Genomic DNA, 16,803 nt, shown 5'->3' on the forward strand with positions numbered 1-16,803 from the left:
AGTCTTTTAACTGCTCTTTACATTTATTCACATTTTCCTCATACCTAAATAGATTCTCATTTAGTCTCCACGACCTTATATTCTTTTCTTCTTTAAACAGTTCCATCCAAACTGGGCTATGATCCGATATTATTCTTGGAAAAATCTTTGTATTCTTTACCCTGGAAAAAAAATCATTAGTAAGCAGAATAAAGTCTATCCTAGAATAGGATTGATGCCTATCCGAGAAGAAGGTGAAGTCTTTTTCCTCCTGATGTCTGTCACGCCAAATGTCTCTCAGTTCTAAATCCTCCTTCAAATCAAAAAAAGTCTTAGGCAACTTAACATGATTCACTATCTTTGTTAAACCTTTATCCTTAATTGGGTCTATTACTCCATTCCAGTCACCTAATAAGATTACAGATCTATAATCCAATTGTATTAATTTCAGATGAATATACTTATAAAATTGTTTCTGTTCACTTTGCTGGTTAGGAGCATATATACCCACAACTAAACATTTTTTCCCATCCATCAGTATCTCAATAATAACAAATCTTCCTTCTTCATCTAATTCTATTAACTTTGGCGATAGTTCTTGTTTTGCATATACCACAACTCCACCCTTTTTCTTTGGGGCAGGGGCTATAAAATGCTGTCCCAGTTTGGAATTAAATAATAACTTTTGATCTTTCAATGCTATGTGTGTTTCTTGCAAGCATATAATGTCATTTTTAAATTGTCTCAAATAATGAAAAACTTTTTTCTGTTTCTGTGGAGAATTTAAACCATTAATGTTCCAGGTCAGGAACTTCGCCATCTTTCGTGCCCTTGAACCGATCGAGCGCCTTTGCCATATCCACTGATATAGCTCTCTTGGGCCTTGCTCCTCCCACCGGTTCCAATACTGTCAGTTGCGATGCTACTGCTTCTGCTTGTTCCTCTTTCTGTAGTTCTTTCTGTAATTCTTTCTCTTTCCGTTTGTGAGCTGCCCGGGTTAATCTCTGCGACTTAGGATCCTTTTCTCTATCCAGCAAGTATTGTGCTCTTAGTAACATATCTTCTTCAATTACTTGTTGCACCATCATTTCTTCTCTACTATCTGCTCTCGAGGATAGCGGTGAATCTGCTTTCAGGACCGTACTATAAAAATCTTTAGCCTTTGATACTGAATTCAATCTATATTTGGTCCCTGCAACAGTCACCACTATTCCAATCGGAATTTCCCATCTGAACTGTATCTGCCGTTTTTTAAGTTCTTCAGCTAAAAAAGCAAACTCTTTCCTCTTCCTTAATATTTTAGGTGGAATTTCTTATCACTGTGGCACCAGGGCTCTTTCTGAAAACAAATAGGAAAGGAGCTTCTATTCCAAAGGATGGGGCCACTGATTGAGGAGTCATACTTACATGGACTTTGCAGATGACAATCTCTAATACATGAGATAAGTTATGGACCAATTGTAGTTTCTAAATGCCTTTTAAGACCAACTCCATGGAGTAGTCTAGTGAAGACCCAAAAGTTTTTTTTCAAAAGACAACTAGACTTTCTTGTTTTTCTTTGAAGATGTTTTGCTTCTCATCCAAGAAGCTTCTTCAGCTCTGACTGGATGGTGGGGAATGGAAATATTTATATTCTTTGCAGAACAATCCATCTGCATTTAAAAGACAAAGGCCACTCTTTTGAAGACAGCAAAGTCCACATTTTGGACAGAGAGGACTGCTAGTTTGACAGAGGGGTCAAAGAGGCCACTTTGTCAAAACTGAACAGCCCTCTCTCAACAAAGGGAGAGGGATAAATTATCTATCTCCTGTCTACAACACAGTCCTTTCAGCAGTTCCAAGAAGGCCCCACCCTTATTTGCATTATTCAGGTGACCTTAGGACATGGATAAACCTCAAAGTGGCCTCAACAACTCTCTAAAAGAATGCAAATGACCAGATGTTTGCAAGGAATATAAATCCTTCCATTCCCCACCATCCAGTCAGAGGTGAAGAAGCTTCTTGGAGGAGAAGAGAAACATCTTCAAAGAAAAACAAGAACACCTAGTTTCCTCTTGAAAAAGTACCTGTGGGACAACCATGACTTGGAAGTCTAGTGAAGAGTTACACATATAGCCATAAAATACATTTACAATGAATATCCACAAATTTTAATAAAATGACCATTGCTTTATCTATCTAAGAGTTCTCAATCATTTTCATTCATTTGCTCAGATTAAAATTGTGGTTGCTCAGCACAAAGTTGCTCAATTGGAGAAACATTTGTATATTCAGCTATGATAGATGTAAATTACTGTATCAATGCAGTTGCCTGAGTTGGTTGATGATGCAAAAAGTATACTTTACTTTATCACTTAGAATAAGTATATTTAGAAATAGCTGGATATCTTCAGAAGATTAAAGGAGAGCTAATTTGTTCGAGTCTGGCTGTTCTGGCTGTTATTAGCAAATATAACAGTGTTTGTTTACAGCATTCCTTTGTTTATTAATACTAATTCTACAAAGTGGAAACTCTTTTTGAATAAAAAGCAATACCTACAAATTCTCCACACTTCATTTTCTTTAATTTCTTTAAATTAGTTCTTTCTTTAATTCGTTATCAATTTTTTATTTTTTACACAATATAAATAGGTTGGTGATTTGTTAGAACACCCCATCACCAGAAAAAGAACTTCTTTCCCTCCCTCTCTCCCTCCCTCCCTCCCTCCCTCCCTCCCTCCCTCCCTCCTTCCTTCCTTCCTTCCTTCCTTCTTCCTTCCTTCCTTCCTTCCTTCCTTCCTTCCTTCCTCAGGTCATCAGTTTATACCTGAGGTCTGGTGAGAACTGAATTCAATCAGGACATTCCAAAGAGACAAACTTGGTAATCTCTACATACCTTGATATCTATTAATATGCATTTTTGAAATAATTAATTCATAAGGAAATGCATAAATTTCCTTACAACAGTAAATCAAATTTCCTCACAACACTAAATAAAATCTACTCTTAAAGTTGACAAAAATTCCCACGTGTTCACATATTAATTATTGCAAATCTGTTCTCCAAGATGCAGAAAAATGTTTCAGATGCCAAGAAGATCAATATCCTGGTAAGAACCAAGATCAATGCATTCCCAAAATTGCAACCTTTCTGTCCTACAGTGATCCATTAGGAATAAGTTTAACTTCAGCTACAGGATTTTTTACCTTGGTCACAGTCCTTGTGCTAGGAATTTTTATTAAGAAAAAAGACACTGCCATTGTCAAAGCCAACAATTTGGTCATCAGCTACATTCTTTTGATTTCTCTCCTGTTTTGTTTTCTCTGTCCTTTGTTTTTTATTGGACAACCCAGAAAGATGACCTGTCTTTTCCAGCAACCTGCTTTTGGTATAATCTTCTCTATAGCCATTTCTTGTGTATTGGCAAAAACCGTTACTGTAATTATAGCATTCATGGTCACCAAGCCAGGATCCAGAATGAGGAAATGGGTGGGGAAAAGGCTGGCCACATTTATTATTCTTTGCTGTAATCTGAGTCAGGGAGTGATTTGTGTAGCTTGGTTAAGAAGCTCTCCTCCATTTCCAGATATTGATACTCAATCTTCAGCCAAAAATATCATATTAAAATGTAACGAAGGATCCATTGCTATGTTCTACATTGTCATGGGCTATTTGGGCTTCTTATCCATTATAAGTTTTACTGTAGCTTTTATAGCCAGAAAGTTACCAGATTGTTTCAATGAAGCTAAGTTTATTACTTTCAGTATGCTCATCTTTTGCATTGTCTGGATTTCATTTGTTCCTACTTACTTAAGTACCAAAGGCAAATATATGGTAGCTGTAGAAATCTTCTCAATTTTGGCTTCAAGTGCTAGCTTATTGGGATGTATATTTTTCCCTAAATGTTACATTATTTTAATGAAGCCTGAACTGAACATTAGGGAGCAGTTAGTAAAGAGAACATATGGGAAAAATTAAGAATGCTTTACATGTATCCCTTATGACAGTCCATTTTTTATTCATACAATCAAAGGAAATATAACCAATATGTACATACAACAATACATACAACAAAGACTGAAAGCCTATGATGAATAATGCATATGTTTATTTCCACCAATTTCTCTGTTATCTATACATGACTCTATTGTTACTTTACTACCTTGGGATGCTTACATATTCTGTTCTTTTGTAAGTTCACTAGAAGTTTAGAAGTTTTAATAAACAAAGAGACAAAATCATAATAAATAAATTAAGAAGAACAAAAAGAAGAACAAAAACAACTCTGCTTCTGACTCTAGTTTCTCGGAAAAAAACCTTGGTAAAAAAGACCCTCAAAATGGCAACAAAGTTCTGATAAACATAAACACACACACACACACCTCTTCTGCCTTACATCTAGAGCAGGAGAAAGGTCAGTAAGAAATAAATAACAAGAGAACTGAAGAATAATTATGCATAGCTGGTAACAGTAAGCAAACAGTTTGGGTGTGTGAGGGAAGGATAGTAGATTGCCCAGCTTTATTGAGAAGATAAATATATTTGTTAGTTCCACAGGTGAATACACAAAGAAAATGAAATTTATTGATTATTTTTAAGCAAATGAGATATAGACCTGTTGGGCCGAAACTTTGCATTAAAAAGCATTTTAAGAAAGATGAATGTCAATACCCAGAAGAATAAGAGGTTAACCAATCCTGGCAATTTGAAAGAGCCATATACAATGATGAGCAGGATCTGTGACAAAATTGGATGGTGTTTGTATCTCTGAATGGATCATTCTTTTTTTGCCACTGTCTCTTCTCCAAAGCACAATTTAATGAAATAAAAGTTTGGAGACATGGTATTTTAAGGAATGGATTCAAACTGTATTTGGATATCTGCTAAAGTTTAGCATATTTTGTCATAGATACACCTCACCAACAGGTTGCTTGCTGCTTAAACTTAAATAAAAGTTAAATACAATTTAACTCCATGAAACTCCATGAAACACTCTTGGGAACAGAGGTGGTTTATTCTACTCTTTCCTGTGTGTATTTGGAGAAAAAAAAAAAACTCAGACTCAAGTATATATCTTCATTTTCTAACAGCCCTGATTTCAACTAGAGGTGAGCAGTTTTCTAAATCACATTCAGTACAAGCTTAAACTTCTGTGTTTCATTTCTAAATTTAATATGGTAACTATGTAAGGAAGTAGTGATACTGAGATATTTTTAAAATTAAGGTAATGTATGTTTATGCTTAAAATTCTAATAAAAGCTTCTGTGCAAATCTTTTTATGAAAAGAAATTAATTAAATGTACAGTAGATGACTGAAATTTTGCCAGATATTTATGCAAGCATCAATGGGTTTCAGTAAAACAAAAATACTTTATCGTGCTTTTTTTTAAGTATAGGTTAATGCCTGCATCTTTAGATATTTACGTCAGATATTATAGGTAAAGCAAGAGATTCATGCAAGGCTTTCATGGTATTCTGATAGAAATGGTGTTTTTAATTTACAAAATCATTCTATCCATGGTTGATTTGCACTGTGTTCAATGGGATGTATTCTCATGTAGTGTGAAAAAACTTACTATCCTTTTAAATCTGAGAATTTTGTTGACAGGTCATAGTTTACAAAAAGATGGTATATGTATATGGAAAAGATCACCAGAAAATCTGCTATCGTTACTTTTTCCTATTTTAGCTAGGATATTTTTTTTTTCACAACAGACATAGGACTTTGACATTTTTCATTATGAAATCTTCAGTACACTTTGCCAATATTTAATCTTATAATTCCTTTCAGCAGGAAAACTCTACTGCTTTAAACAGTTTAGGATTTTTCCTAGTAATTTATTTCTTGAATGGCTGGGTGGGAGGATGGGGAAGAATGGATAAGAGAAAGAGAGAGAGAATAGAGATTTTTTAAATCTATTATTATTATACATATAGGAAATATATATGTGGTTGTACATTACAACTGAAACAATGCCCATTTATCCATGTGTCTCAATATGGGATGCAATAACATAAATTAGGTTCTGTATGATGATGTCTTAAGCTTATATCACCATAATCCTAGGAATATCTGCATGCATGCCAGTGTGAAGAATGCATATAAATATCATCCTCAACAATATATTGATGCTGAAAGTAAATTCACTATTTAATAGTGGAACAACATTTGGAATGGGTAAGAGAAATAAGAGTTAACATAGACCAATATTTACTGATGTTCAAAGACTCCCAAATGTTAAAAATTATGTTAATGTTAATAAATCTGTATAATAATATTATTGGCCCCACATGTGTATCCTGCATTAACTGGTTATTTTTCACCCACTGTTTCCAAAAGAGTTGAAGTAAGTATGATGAGATTACAATTTAATTCAAGAGAGTTGATTGTAAAATAATTTATCATTGATTAATCTCAGAATATTTCAATTAAGGTTCTCAGATGATGATATTGTTAATTCTGGGAAAAAGATTTTTCTCTAAATATATATCCTTTCCTGTAAGAAATCATTGACCATTCTGTAATCTACTCTTTGCAGAACATTTGGAATAAATGAAATGGGCAACCAATCCATTGTGACAGAATTCCTTTTAATGGGATTTGCAGATGACCATGAAACACAGATTTTGCATTTAGTGATGTTTCTGTTTATATATTTAACAGCTGTAATGGGAAATCTTCTAATCATCATGGCTGTCACCCTAGACCATTATCTTCACAATCCTATGTATTTCTTTTTGGTCCACCTGTCATTTTTAGATCTCTGCTATATTTCTACTACAGTTCCTAAATCCATAGCTATTTCAATTACTAAAAACAGAGTAGTAACATTTGCTGAATGCGCTGCACAGCTATTTTTAATTGTTACTTATACTAGTGGTGAACTTTTTTTGCTCACTGCCATGGCCTATGACCGTTATGTAGCCATCTGCCACCCTCTACAATACAGTATGATCATGAACTGGAATGCCTGTATTCAGATGGTAGCTGCTGCCTGGATAAGCAGCCTGATTCATGCAATATTAGAAACCAGTCTCACTTTCAGAGTGGATTTTTGTGGATCCAATGAAATTAGACAATTTTTCTGCGATATGCCTCTGTTGCAAAAAATGTCTTGCACCGATTCAAATGTTCACACATTTCTCATTCTCACCCTTGGGGTCATTGTAATCACATTTTGCGTTGGAGTCCTGTTTGCTTCTTATGGGTATATCTTTTCAACAGTGCTAAAGATAACATCAGTTCAAGCAAGAATCAAAACTTTCTCAACCTGCACTCCTCATCTGACTATATTTTTCTTATTTGTTATCACTGCTGTATTTTCATATATGGTTCCGAAAAACCTTTCTACCCCAATTATGGATGTGGTTTCTGCATGCCTGTATACACTTTTGCCACCGGTTCTAAATCCCATCATTTACAGTTTAAGGAATAAGGATATACAAAAATCTCTGTGGAAAATATCCACCAGATTAAAACATTTCCTACAATGATTGCAAACATTCTTAGAAGGGTTATGCAAGGAACTTATTATTTTATATCAGGGCCCATCAGCTACTGTGTGGAGACTAGAGATTTGAAATGGTTGTATTTGTTGACAGACAGTTCTTCTAGAATCCAATATGTAGAATATTGGCCTATCTCCTTTCTCCCCCCACTTCACCACTTACTTTCTCTCTTTATCTTTTTAGAATTGGAAATTAAAAATTAAAGCAATTTGAATTTCAAGTACAGCCTTGGATGGTCCATTAATTTTAAATGGTTTTTGTCTGATATTATTCACTTGCAAAAGGCAGCTTTGGTATAATTATAAAGTTCTCCAAATGACCTTGTTCTGAAGCTGAGTGAAGGGAAAGATACAAAATGTATTCTTTAAAACCAAAAATCTGATAGCTATGTGATGAGAAACCATTGTAGTTAAATCCCATGCTCGCCAAATTACAGATAAATTCATACATAAGATGTTTAAAACAGGGATATCAGTGATGGCGATTTTAGAATGATAAATTTTTGATGGCAACATTTAGATTCAACAAGGGAATTGATTGTAAAAAAAGCAAAATTGTTTATTAATCTCAGAATATTTTAATAGTGTTTTTCAGATGACCATAGTGTCATTCTGGAAGATCTGTTTGTTTGTTTGTTTTTTCCAGAAGAATAGAAGATTAGAACAATTCTTTCTAAGCTAGTAAGATCTGTCCTAATTCATTCAAAGGGGTTCTCAAGACTTGGGAAGAGTTTTCTGGATAGAAAATTGCTTCAGAGAATCAGAATCTCCCTAATTCTAAAGGCCCCTATAGCAAAATGCTGGGCATTCCATATGCTGCTTAGATTTCTATCAAGACAATATTTGATTGACATCACACAAAATTCATCAGGAAAGTTTCACTTAGTATTACTGATTTAAGTGGCAAAGTTTTTATCCCCTGTCCTCAAGGACAGTTTAACACATAAACATTTAACACAAACTATTTAACATCTCATCTCCACATCTACACAACTTTTTATTAGATTTTTAACTTTAATTTTTACTATTAACAAAAAAAATGTACTTGGAAAATAGTTTCCACACTAAAGCAACTTCTTGGAAAATTGCAAATCATCTTGTAGTAAACTTTTAAGGAGCTTCTTAGATATGCTCCTTAATATATACTGCTCACAAAAATAAAGGGAATGCAAACCCCTTCAGTTCCATGATAAAATGTTCCCTTTATTTTTGTGAGCAGTATACTTTCTCAGAAAAAAAATATTGCCTGGTGGTTTCCTGTCCTTTCTTTCCCTCAACTTATTACTATTTGAGATTAAAAATTCAAATCTTTTGCTTTCAATATGAATTATTCTGGACCCAATAAGATTTTTATAATGAAAAAGAGAATGGGTGTTTTGCATTATTTCAAAAGATAATACAAGGGTCTTGTAAATTTATTTTGATTTATTTTCTTCTTGGTACATTATGGCTACACTTTCTTCATGGTGAAGATTCTCTTAGCTGAACAAACAGAATTTTTTTCTCAATCTGAAATCTACTTAGCAGACTTTTTTTACCATTATTATAATTATCTTTACTCTGTTGTTTTTCATGTACACTTAGTTTCTGTATCACAGACAAATTCCTTGTGTGTCTAATCACACTTGGCCAAATAAACCTCTTCTCTTCTCTTCTCTTCTCTTCTCTTCTCTTCTCTTCTCTTCTCTTCTCTTCTCTTCTCTTCTCTGCTGTGTTATGCTATGCTATGCTATGCTATGTTATTTTCATAACTAAGACAAAACAAAACAAAAAAATCCCTGCTAAAATGTAGCATGGATTTTTTTTCTGCAGTTCTTTGAATCTTATCATTAACAACTGGAGAAATAAGGATATTTGGAAATTATCCTCTACACTGAAAGATTTTGGAGGATGATTCTTATAACAGTCATAAAAGGAACCCTTAATCATATGACTCTATTGAGGGTAAATAGCTCTATATGTTCTCTGTATTTAAATAGAGGGATACATATCAATGCTTTCTTATATTTATTGGCATTTATGAAATATTTTGTTTCCTCAGTAATGAATTATCATTTTGGCTACCATTATATAGCACCATGCAGCATCTCTATCAGGTAACAAAATCAGTAGGATAAAGACTCAGGATGAAACCTACATAGTATTTTTCAATTTATCTACTTTCTAACCCACTATAGATAGAAGATAACTGTATCAATCCCTCATTCTAAAGGCTTCTAGGGAGAAGGACTTAAAGTGAGAGGGAAGTTTCAGGTTTACTAACTATTCCAGAGAATGAGTTTGGTATAGTCATTAGAGCATCAAGCTGGAAACCAGGAAACAGTGAATTCTAGTCTCACCTTAGATATGAAAACTGGCTGGTGACTTTGGGTCAGTCACTTGCTCTTAGTCCAACCCCACTCACAGTGTTGTTGTTGTGGGAAAAGTGGGAAGAGGAAGAAGAAAATTTTGGTGCCTTGAGTTATTTATAAAAATAACAAAAGTGGGATTAAAAATAAATAAGTAATATCTTTGTTTTCAACCTTTGTATATTTGCAACAGGTAAACACCTTTTCTTCCAGTATCATGAATATACTGTTACAATTTTGCTCTACATACATTTGCTTGAAAAACAGCTGGTAAATAAATAAATAAACAAACAAACAAAATTCCAACACTGGAAGTTTTTAAGAAGAGACTGGACAGCCATTTGTCTGAAATGGTGTAGGGTTCCTGCCTGAGCAGGACTTGATGACCTCCAAGGTCCCTTCCAACTTTATTATTATTATTATTATTATTATTATTATTATTATTATTATTATTATTATTATTATTATTATTATTATTATTATTATTATTATTATTATTATTATTATTATTATTATTATTATTATATGAATAATAAATAATATTTATTATTATTATTATTATTAATAATAATAAATAAATAAATCTAGAAAGTAAGGCCACTATAAGGCAATTGTTCTCTGTAATTGAAAGGATAAAGAATACAACTTGTCCATGCCACCTTAAAATGGATTGACTCTTTGCATAATTTATTGGTTAATTTGACTTAGTCTGTTAATCTCATGAAAAAGAAAGTATATACTGATTCAGCTAGAGAAATTAAATCTGATAAATTGTAATGTATTTGGCTGAAATATTTTAATCCCAGTTCATATCTATCTATCAGCACAAATTTTCCAGGTATTTATTTTTGGAGGGGAGAGGTTTCCACTAAATGTGTAGATCCCTGGTTCAATAGTCATTTGAGATGGAAGTTATTTATTTGGCCTATGATCAACAAAAGAAGAAGCATATTAATACTATGGAAATAATAGGCACATTTTCAGCCCAAAAGGGAAACAGTTCAATTTTCCTATGCAAGGTAGAAGTAGCATACATATCTAAAGAGGAATAAAGCAAATAACTTAGTTGTTCTTTTCAATTTCTTTATTTCAAGATTTGTTTAATACCTTGCTTTGGAATTCTGTTGAGACACATGTAGAACTCTAGGTAATAGTTGTTTAAACTCCAAATTTGTCAATTTACAAATACAAATCAGTATATTCTATCAACACTTAGTTCTATTAGCTATCTGCTCTGCAAAGTGAAGAGGTGTGTGATAGTACTGCACTACTTTATTTTTTAAAGGATGAATGATTATTTTGACTTAGTCCTCAGGATTTTTCAGTACCAGGAAGAGAAGAATGCTGGAACATAGTCCTGCTGTACAAATTCCCATTAACATGAGTTTTTTGTACATGTTGAGCTCCCTATTTGTCACAATGCTTCCTAATATTGTGACTTTTGAAGATTCTCAAGGTTTCACCAGGACTCATATTCTAAATAAGTCTGCAGTTAACCAACCAGATACTGAAAGTATGAAAGGCATAGGCTAATAATAAATATTGAAATAATATTCTAATATAATTTACAATATTTAGAAATTAAAATGTATTTGTTTGTTTGTTTGTTTGAACTTGAGAATCTATATATTGGTGTATGAAAAAAGATGAATAGAATAAAATAAAATATGTGATATAGCCTATGAATGTTGTATCTATACTGATACTGATATGTTGACAGATATGAAACAATGTAGAGACAATGGAATGAGAGATAAGTTAAAATTTGGTTGATAAATCTGTTTGGATTAATGTATATTTAATACATGTTACTAAATACTTTTGGATGGCACAATAAAATAGATTCATGGGATAACTAAAATGCACTATCTTGTATTTTGGCATCTCCCCAAACTGAAGCATTATGGGTATGAAACTCACTGGCAAAAATAGACTGATTATATTTTTTAGAAGTGGTTTCTTTCCTTATTTGTTTTATCAAATTTATAAAGTTACCTATCTTAAAAGGATCAAGAATTCATCATTCCTGGTTTTGGCTATTACAGTGAACTGGATTTATACTGTTGAATGGCGATAAAAAAAGTAAACAGCATATTTTTAGGGCTGGTAGTTATATGCCAGCTCCTGCAATGGAGAACAGCACCTTAATGCTGATGGATGGAAGACCTAAATACTTTACTTTCTGTCTATGTAGTGCTGAAACAAAGAGAAGATGGACCATACATCTCTGGAGCACTGATGCTGGAAATACTGTTTGTTTCTACAGTGTTTTGTGTTTGTTTGTTTGTTTGTTCGTTTGTTGTTGTTTTTTGCTGAAAGCAAATGTTAAACCAAACATTTGTAGCTGAATTCATCCTCCAAGGATTTTCTACTGCTCGAGAGTTACAGATTTTACAATTTGTGGTGTTTTTGTCCCTTTATTTAGCAACTATAGTGGGTAACATTCTCATTATCATAACAGTACTCTAGATACAATAATTATCTTGTAATGAAATGAGGGGAATTAGGGTTACCCGAAGTTTAAATATTATGGTTATTAAAGGTTAAATTGGAATATGATAATTGAAATTAAGTAAAACTTAAAAACAGGATTTGGATATGTATAAGTAAACTGTTATTGATAAATGTATTGATTGATTGAGCTTTATCTAGAAATGTATTAATTTGAATATGATATAATAATTAAGGAAAATAGAGAGGCAACCTTAGTGATGGAGATTTTTAGAGATATTGATTGATTTAATATTTAATATTTAGATTTATAATGGAAATGAAAATTAATTGTTAGATTATAGCCTGGAATTGTAATAGGGAAATGGGTCTGTGACAATGAAAGATATTTTATTAGTAAATGAGGAGCTACCAGGACAAGAAATAGAATATGTTTGTGAAATAAAGTAAGAATGTAAACTTCGGAATAATATATGTACTTTAGACAAGATAATTATCTCGTAATAAAATGAGGGAAATTAGGGTTATCCGAAGTTTAAATGTTATGGTTATTAAAGGCTAAATTGGAACATGGTAATTGGAATTAAGTAAAAATTAAAAACAGGACTGGGATATGTATAAGTAAAATGTTATTGATAAATGTACTGATTGATTGAGCTTTATCTAGAAATGTATTAATTTGAATATGACATAATAATTAAGGGAAATAGAGAGGGAACTTTAATGATGTAACCTGACATATATATGAATGATTTTGTTATTGGATTATTGATTACCCTATCACCACGCTGCTTCCTAATTACCTGATGTAAAAACTGAAAAAATTAATAAAACTTGTCTTAAAAAAAAAGAAATTAAGTAATAGCTTTGATGATGAAAGTGTGGTGTAGTAGTTTAATACACAGGGCTATAAACCTGGTGATCATGGATTCTAGTCATCCCTTAGGCATAGTAGCCAGCTGAATGACTTTGGATTGGTCCCTCACTCTCAGCCCTAAGAAGAAGGCAATAATAAACCACATCAATTTTTTTAAAAAAATCTGCAGGTACTTTTCCAGTCACTAGGAATCAATTCTCTCTCTCTCTCTCTCTCTCTCTCTCTCTCTCTCTCTCTCTCTCTCTCTCTCTCTCTCTCTCTCTCTCCTCCCTCCATCCCTCCCTCTCTCTCTCACACACACACAAACACATACATACACACATACACAATGTAGACAAGAAAATTTTATTTTTTTTCCCTCAGATTATTTGATTTTACCTCCTCCTCTCTCAATCTCAAACTATTAAATTAATCAAATAAATACAATATAAAGGTAAAAGTAAAGGTTTCCTTGTCAGTCATGTCTGACTCTAGGGCACGGTGCTCATTTCTTGACCAAGAGAGCCTAGTTCCCCACAAAGATTCTTTAGATTCTGTTGACCGAGGAGGCATTACTGGGAATGTTTATATATGAAGGAAACTAATGAATATATAGGTACAATTCATAAAAAAATGAAAGGTAACAAGTAATAAACAAATTAGCTAATTTATTATTTAAATTGATTTAATTTGCATTACAGCTATGTTTACCTATTGATAGTGAAGTTGGTAGATTTTAATTTCCCAATATTTAAATAATAAAAGGAATGTTTGATGAATAATAGTGATGATTCATGGTGATTTTGAAACAAAAACATTTTTAGAAAATTTTATCCCTATTCTTTTAAACATAGATTCAGACATTTGAAGAGTAATAGAGGTATTTATAATTAATAAATAATTTTGTTATCTCCCAGTCACAAATCATCACATAGATATAATTTGAATTAAATTCGGTGTATTTCAGTTAATATACAATTTATAGCAGAATATCAGTGTCAATATGTAACAATTTCCTCACTCTTTTCCTTTGAATTAATATCTATTCCTTTAATTAATTAGGAGGTTTGACTGGAAGATATACCCCATTATACAGGAAATTATGTATACCTTTAGCATATGAATAGCTGGTCTTTTATTTTACTTTTTACTTTACTTAGTCAAGTGTGATTAGACACACAAAGAATTTGTCTCTGGTACAGAAACACTCATTGTACAAACAACAGACATCATCGTCATCTGTACAGCCAATAGAACTAACAAATAATATAAGGGATAAATATACATACACATTTTAAAAACCCAAGTAACTGGTGCTGGATAGAAAATGAGTAGAACAACTTCACTTGGAGCAGAAAATCACTCCTCAGGATTGTTTTTATGGTGGGAAATAGGAGGCAGATGTATTAAGTATGTTTGCCATTTTGAGGTGTGCGTATATGTGTCTGTGTACAGAATAAATCATAATAATAGTAATGCCTATTCCACACCCTGGAGAAGGATAAAATAGGTGAATAAAAATGCCAATCATTGGGCTGACTGTGTGATGACCCATAATAAAATAATCTTTGTCAGTACACATGGAGAGGATTTTTTTAGCTTATTTGTCTATTGTTATACTTTTACGAGTGTTATTGTGATTATTTTACTTTCCAACATTTCTATTGTAATATTAGTATGCTGCCAATAGACTGGGACAATTCAATTTTAAGGGGTGGCATGCAAAATCGCAAAATAAGGAAATAAATTCAGAGTGCCTTATTTATTTCAGCAGCTGCCCTACTAAATCTGTGGGAAAACAATAGGAAATTTGGCATGTAATACGCTTACTGATATAATGCAGAACAGTATCTAAATAGATAAAGAGACTTCACTAGCCATGGAAAGATACATTTATAAAATAACAAATCAATTTTAGAAAATTATTTCTAAATCAATTTTAGAAAGTTATTTAAATTTAAAAGCTTGAATACAGCAACCTTTATTTCCTTATTCCTCATGCTGTAGATCACTGGGTTCATCATAGGTGGAACCACTGAGTATATGACAGCAAATACCATATTGGTTTCTGAGGAGACATGAGGTATTGGTCTTAAGTACACAAGCATTCCAGTGAATAGGAACATTGAGAAAACAATGAGATGAGGAATGCATGTAGAAAAGGCCTTTTGTCTTCCTTTTGATGAGGGCATTCGAAGCACTGTTATGAAGATCTGCACGTAAGTCACAACTATAAACAGAAAGCAACCAAATGCTATGGTAACACTTAGAATAAGAAGTACATGTTCAACTTGGTATAAATTAGAGCATGAGATTTTTAGTAGCTGTGGAAGCTCACAGAAAAACTGGTCAACTACATTGGAACAGAAAGTCATGGCAAAGGTAGTGCTGGTGTGCAAGATGGCATAAAGAAGTCCACTGAACCACGCACTGCCTGCCATCTGGATGCAGGCTCCTTTGTTCATAATTACTTCATATCTGAGTGGGTTACAGATAGCAATGTATCGGTCATGAGCCATGACTGTGAGGAGAGTATAATCAGAAGCTGCAAAGAGGAGGAAGAGAGAAACTTGAAAGATGCAACCAACATATGAAATCAATCTTGTGTTCATGAGAGAATTTGACATGGATTTCGGTATAGTGACAGAAACAGCTCCAAGATCAGTTATAGCTAAATTCATGAGGAAGAAGTACATGGGAGTATGTAGTCGGTGATCAAGAATGACTGCAGAAATGATGATGAGATTTCCAGAAATTGCAGCCAAATAAAAAACCAGAAACACAACAAATTGTAGAATCTGTATTTCACGGATATCCGAGAACTCCAACAGCAGAAATTCTGTTATGAAAGTTTGATTGGACATATCTTTCATTTCTCAAAGTTAAATTAAGTATAGTTTCTGGAGGGTAAAAAAGAAAAAATCAGGAAAAAAACAGAAAAGTTTATTTCTTCATAACTATTTCATATATTTGAACATTTTTACTGTTATCTGAACAATCATATTTGAAAAATAAAATAAATGTTTATTATCCTCATTAGTGCAATCTATTAGAATTTACTTATATTGGCACTTGATGGATCTTTGAAAGCATTTGTAAAGCTTAGAACACAAACAAGACTGTAATTCAATGTCTGGTTTCTTTCTGAATTTGTTTAGTTCTGCCTCTGACTTGTATGCTACAGAAACCAAAGAAGTGCAGCTATAATAATATTTTCATGGAATATTATTTTCAATCCATCCTCTCTGATTTTTTTATTTGAATTTATGCCATTGAGAATTGTGACAAAATGGTGAAAAAATCAATTTTGTAGAAAATGATGATGACGACAAGTCGTCATCATTACCCCCATGATGACGACAAGTCATCATGGGGGTAAAGATAATGATAACATATTCTCAATTTTTAAAATTATGTTCATCAACATAAAACTTTAATGCATCTTCCAAATGTGGAGACCATATTAGTGTACCGTATTTACAACTCTGCAAAGTCAGACTTGATAAAGCTATATAATCAATGGGAAGAAGACTGAGGGAAAAGGATTGTAATATTTCTGATCAGTTCAGGACTTAATATATGTTTTAACTACTATGATACAGCATAATAACTTTCTAACAATTGATAGGGCAAGGAGTGAAGAAAAAATATTTTTTTAATGAAAGAGCATGTTAGAAAAAAA

General features: G+C 32.8%; 2 protein-coding genes across 2 annotated transcripts; one reads left to right on the forward strand and one right to left on the reverse strand.

Annotated features, from left to right (window-relative positions):
- The first annotated feature begins 4,615 nt into the window (after positions 1-4,615).
- On the forward strand, positions 4,616-7,452 carry LOC114922449 (olfactory receptor 14A16-like). The gene is made up of 2 exons (XM_029283824.1): positions 4,616-4,719; positions 6,498-7,452. The coding sequence occupies exons 1-2, from the start codon at positions 4,616-4,618 to the stop codon at positions 7,450-7,452; spliced, it is 1,059 nt and encodes a 352-aa protein (XP_029139657.1).
- Positions 7,453-15,049: 7,597 nt separating this feature from the next.
- On the reverse strand, positions 15,050-15,985 carry LOC107286079 (olfactory receptor 14A16-like). Its single transcript, XM_029283849.1, has one exon. The coding sequence runs from the start codon at positions 15,983-15,985 to the stop codon at positions 15,050-15,052; it is 936 nt and encodes a 311-aa protein (XP_029139682.1).
- Positions 15,986-16,803: the final 818 nt, after the last annotated feature.

Source organism: Protobothrops mucrosquamatus, unplaced genomic scaffold (assembly GCF_001527695.2).
Source record: "Protobothrops mucrosquamatus isolate PMUCROS unplaced genomic scaffold, P.Mucros_1.0 scaffold247, whole genome shotgun sequence".
Lineage (NCBI taxonomy): Eukaryota > Metazoa > Chordata > Lepidosauria > Squamata > Viperidae > Protobothrops > Protobothrops mucrosquamatus.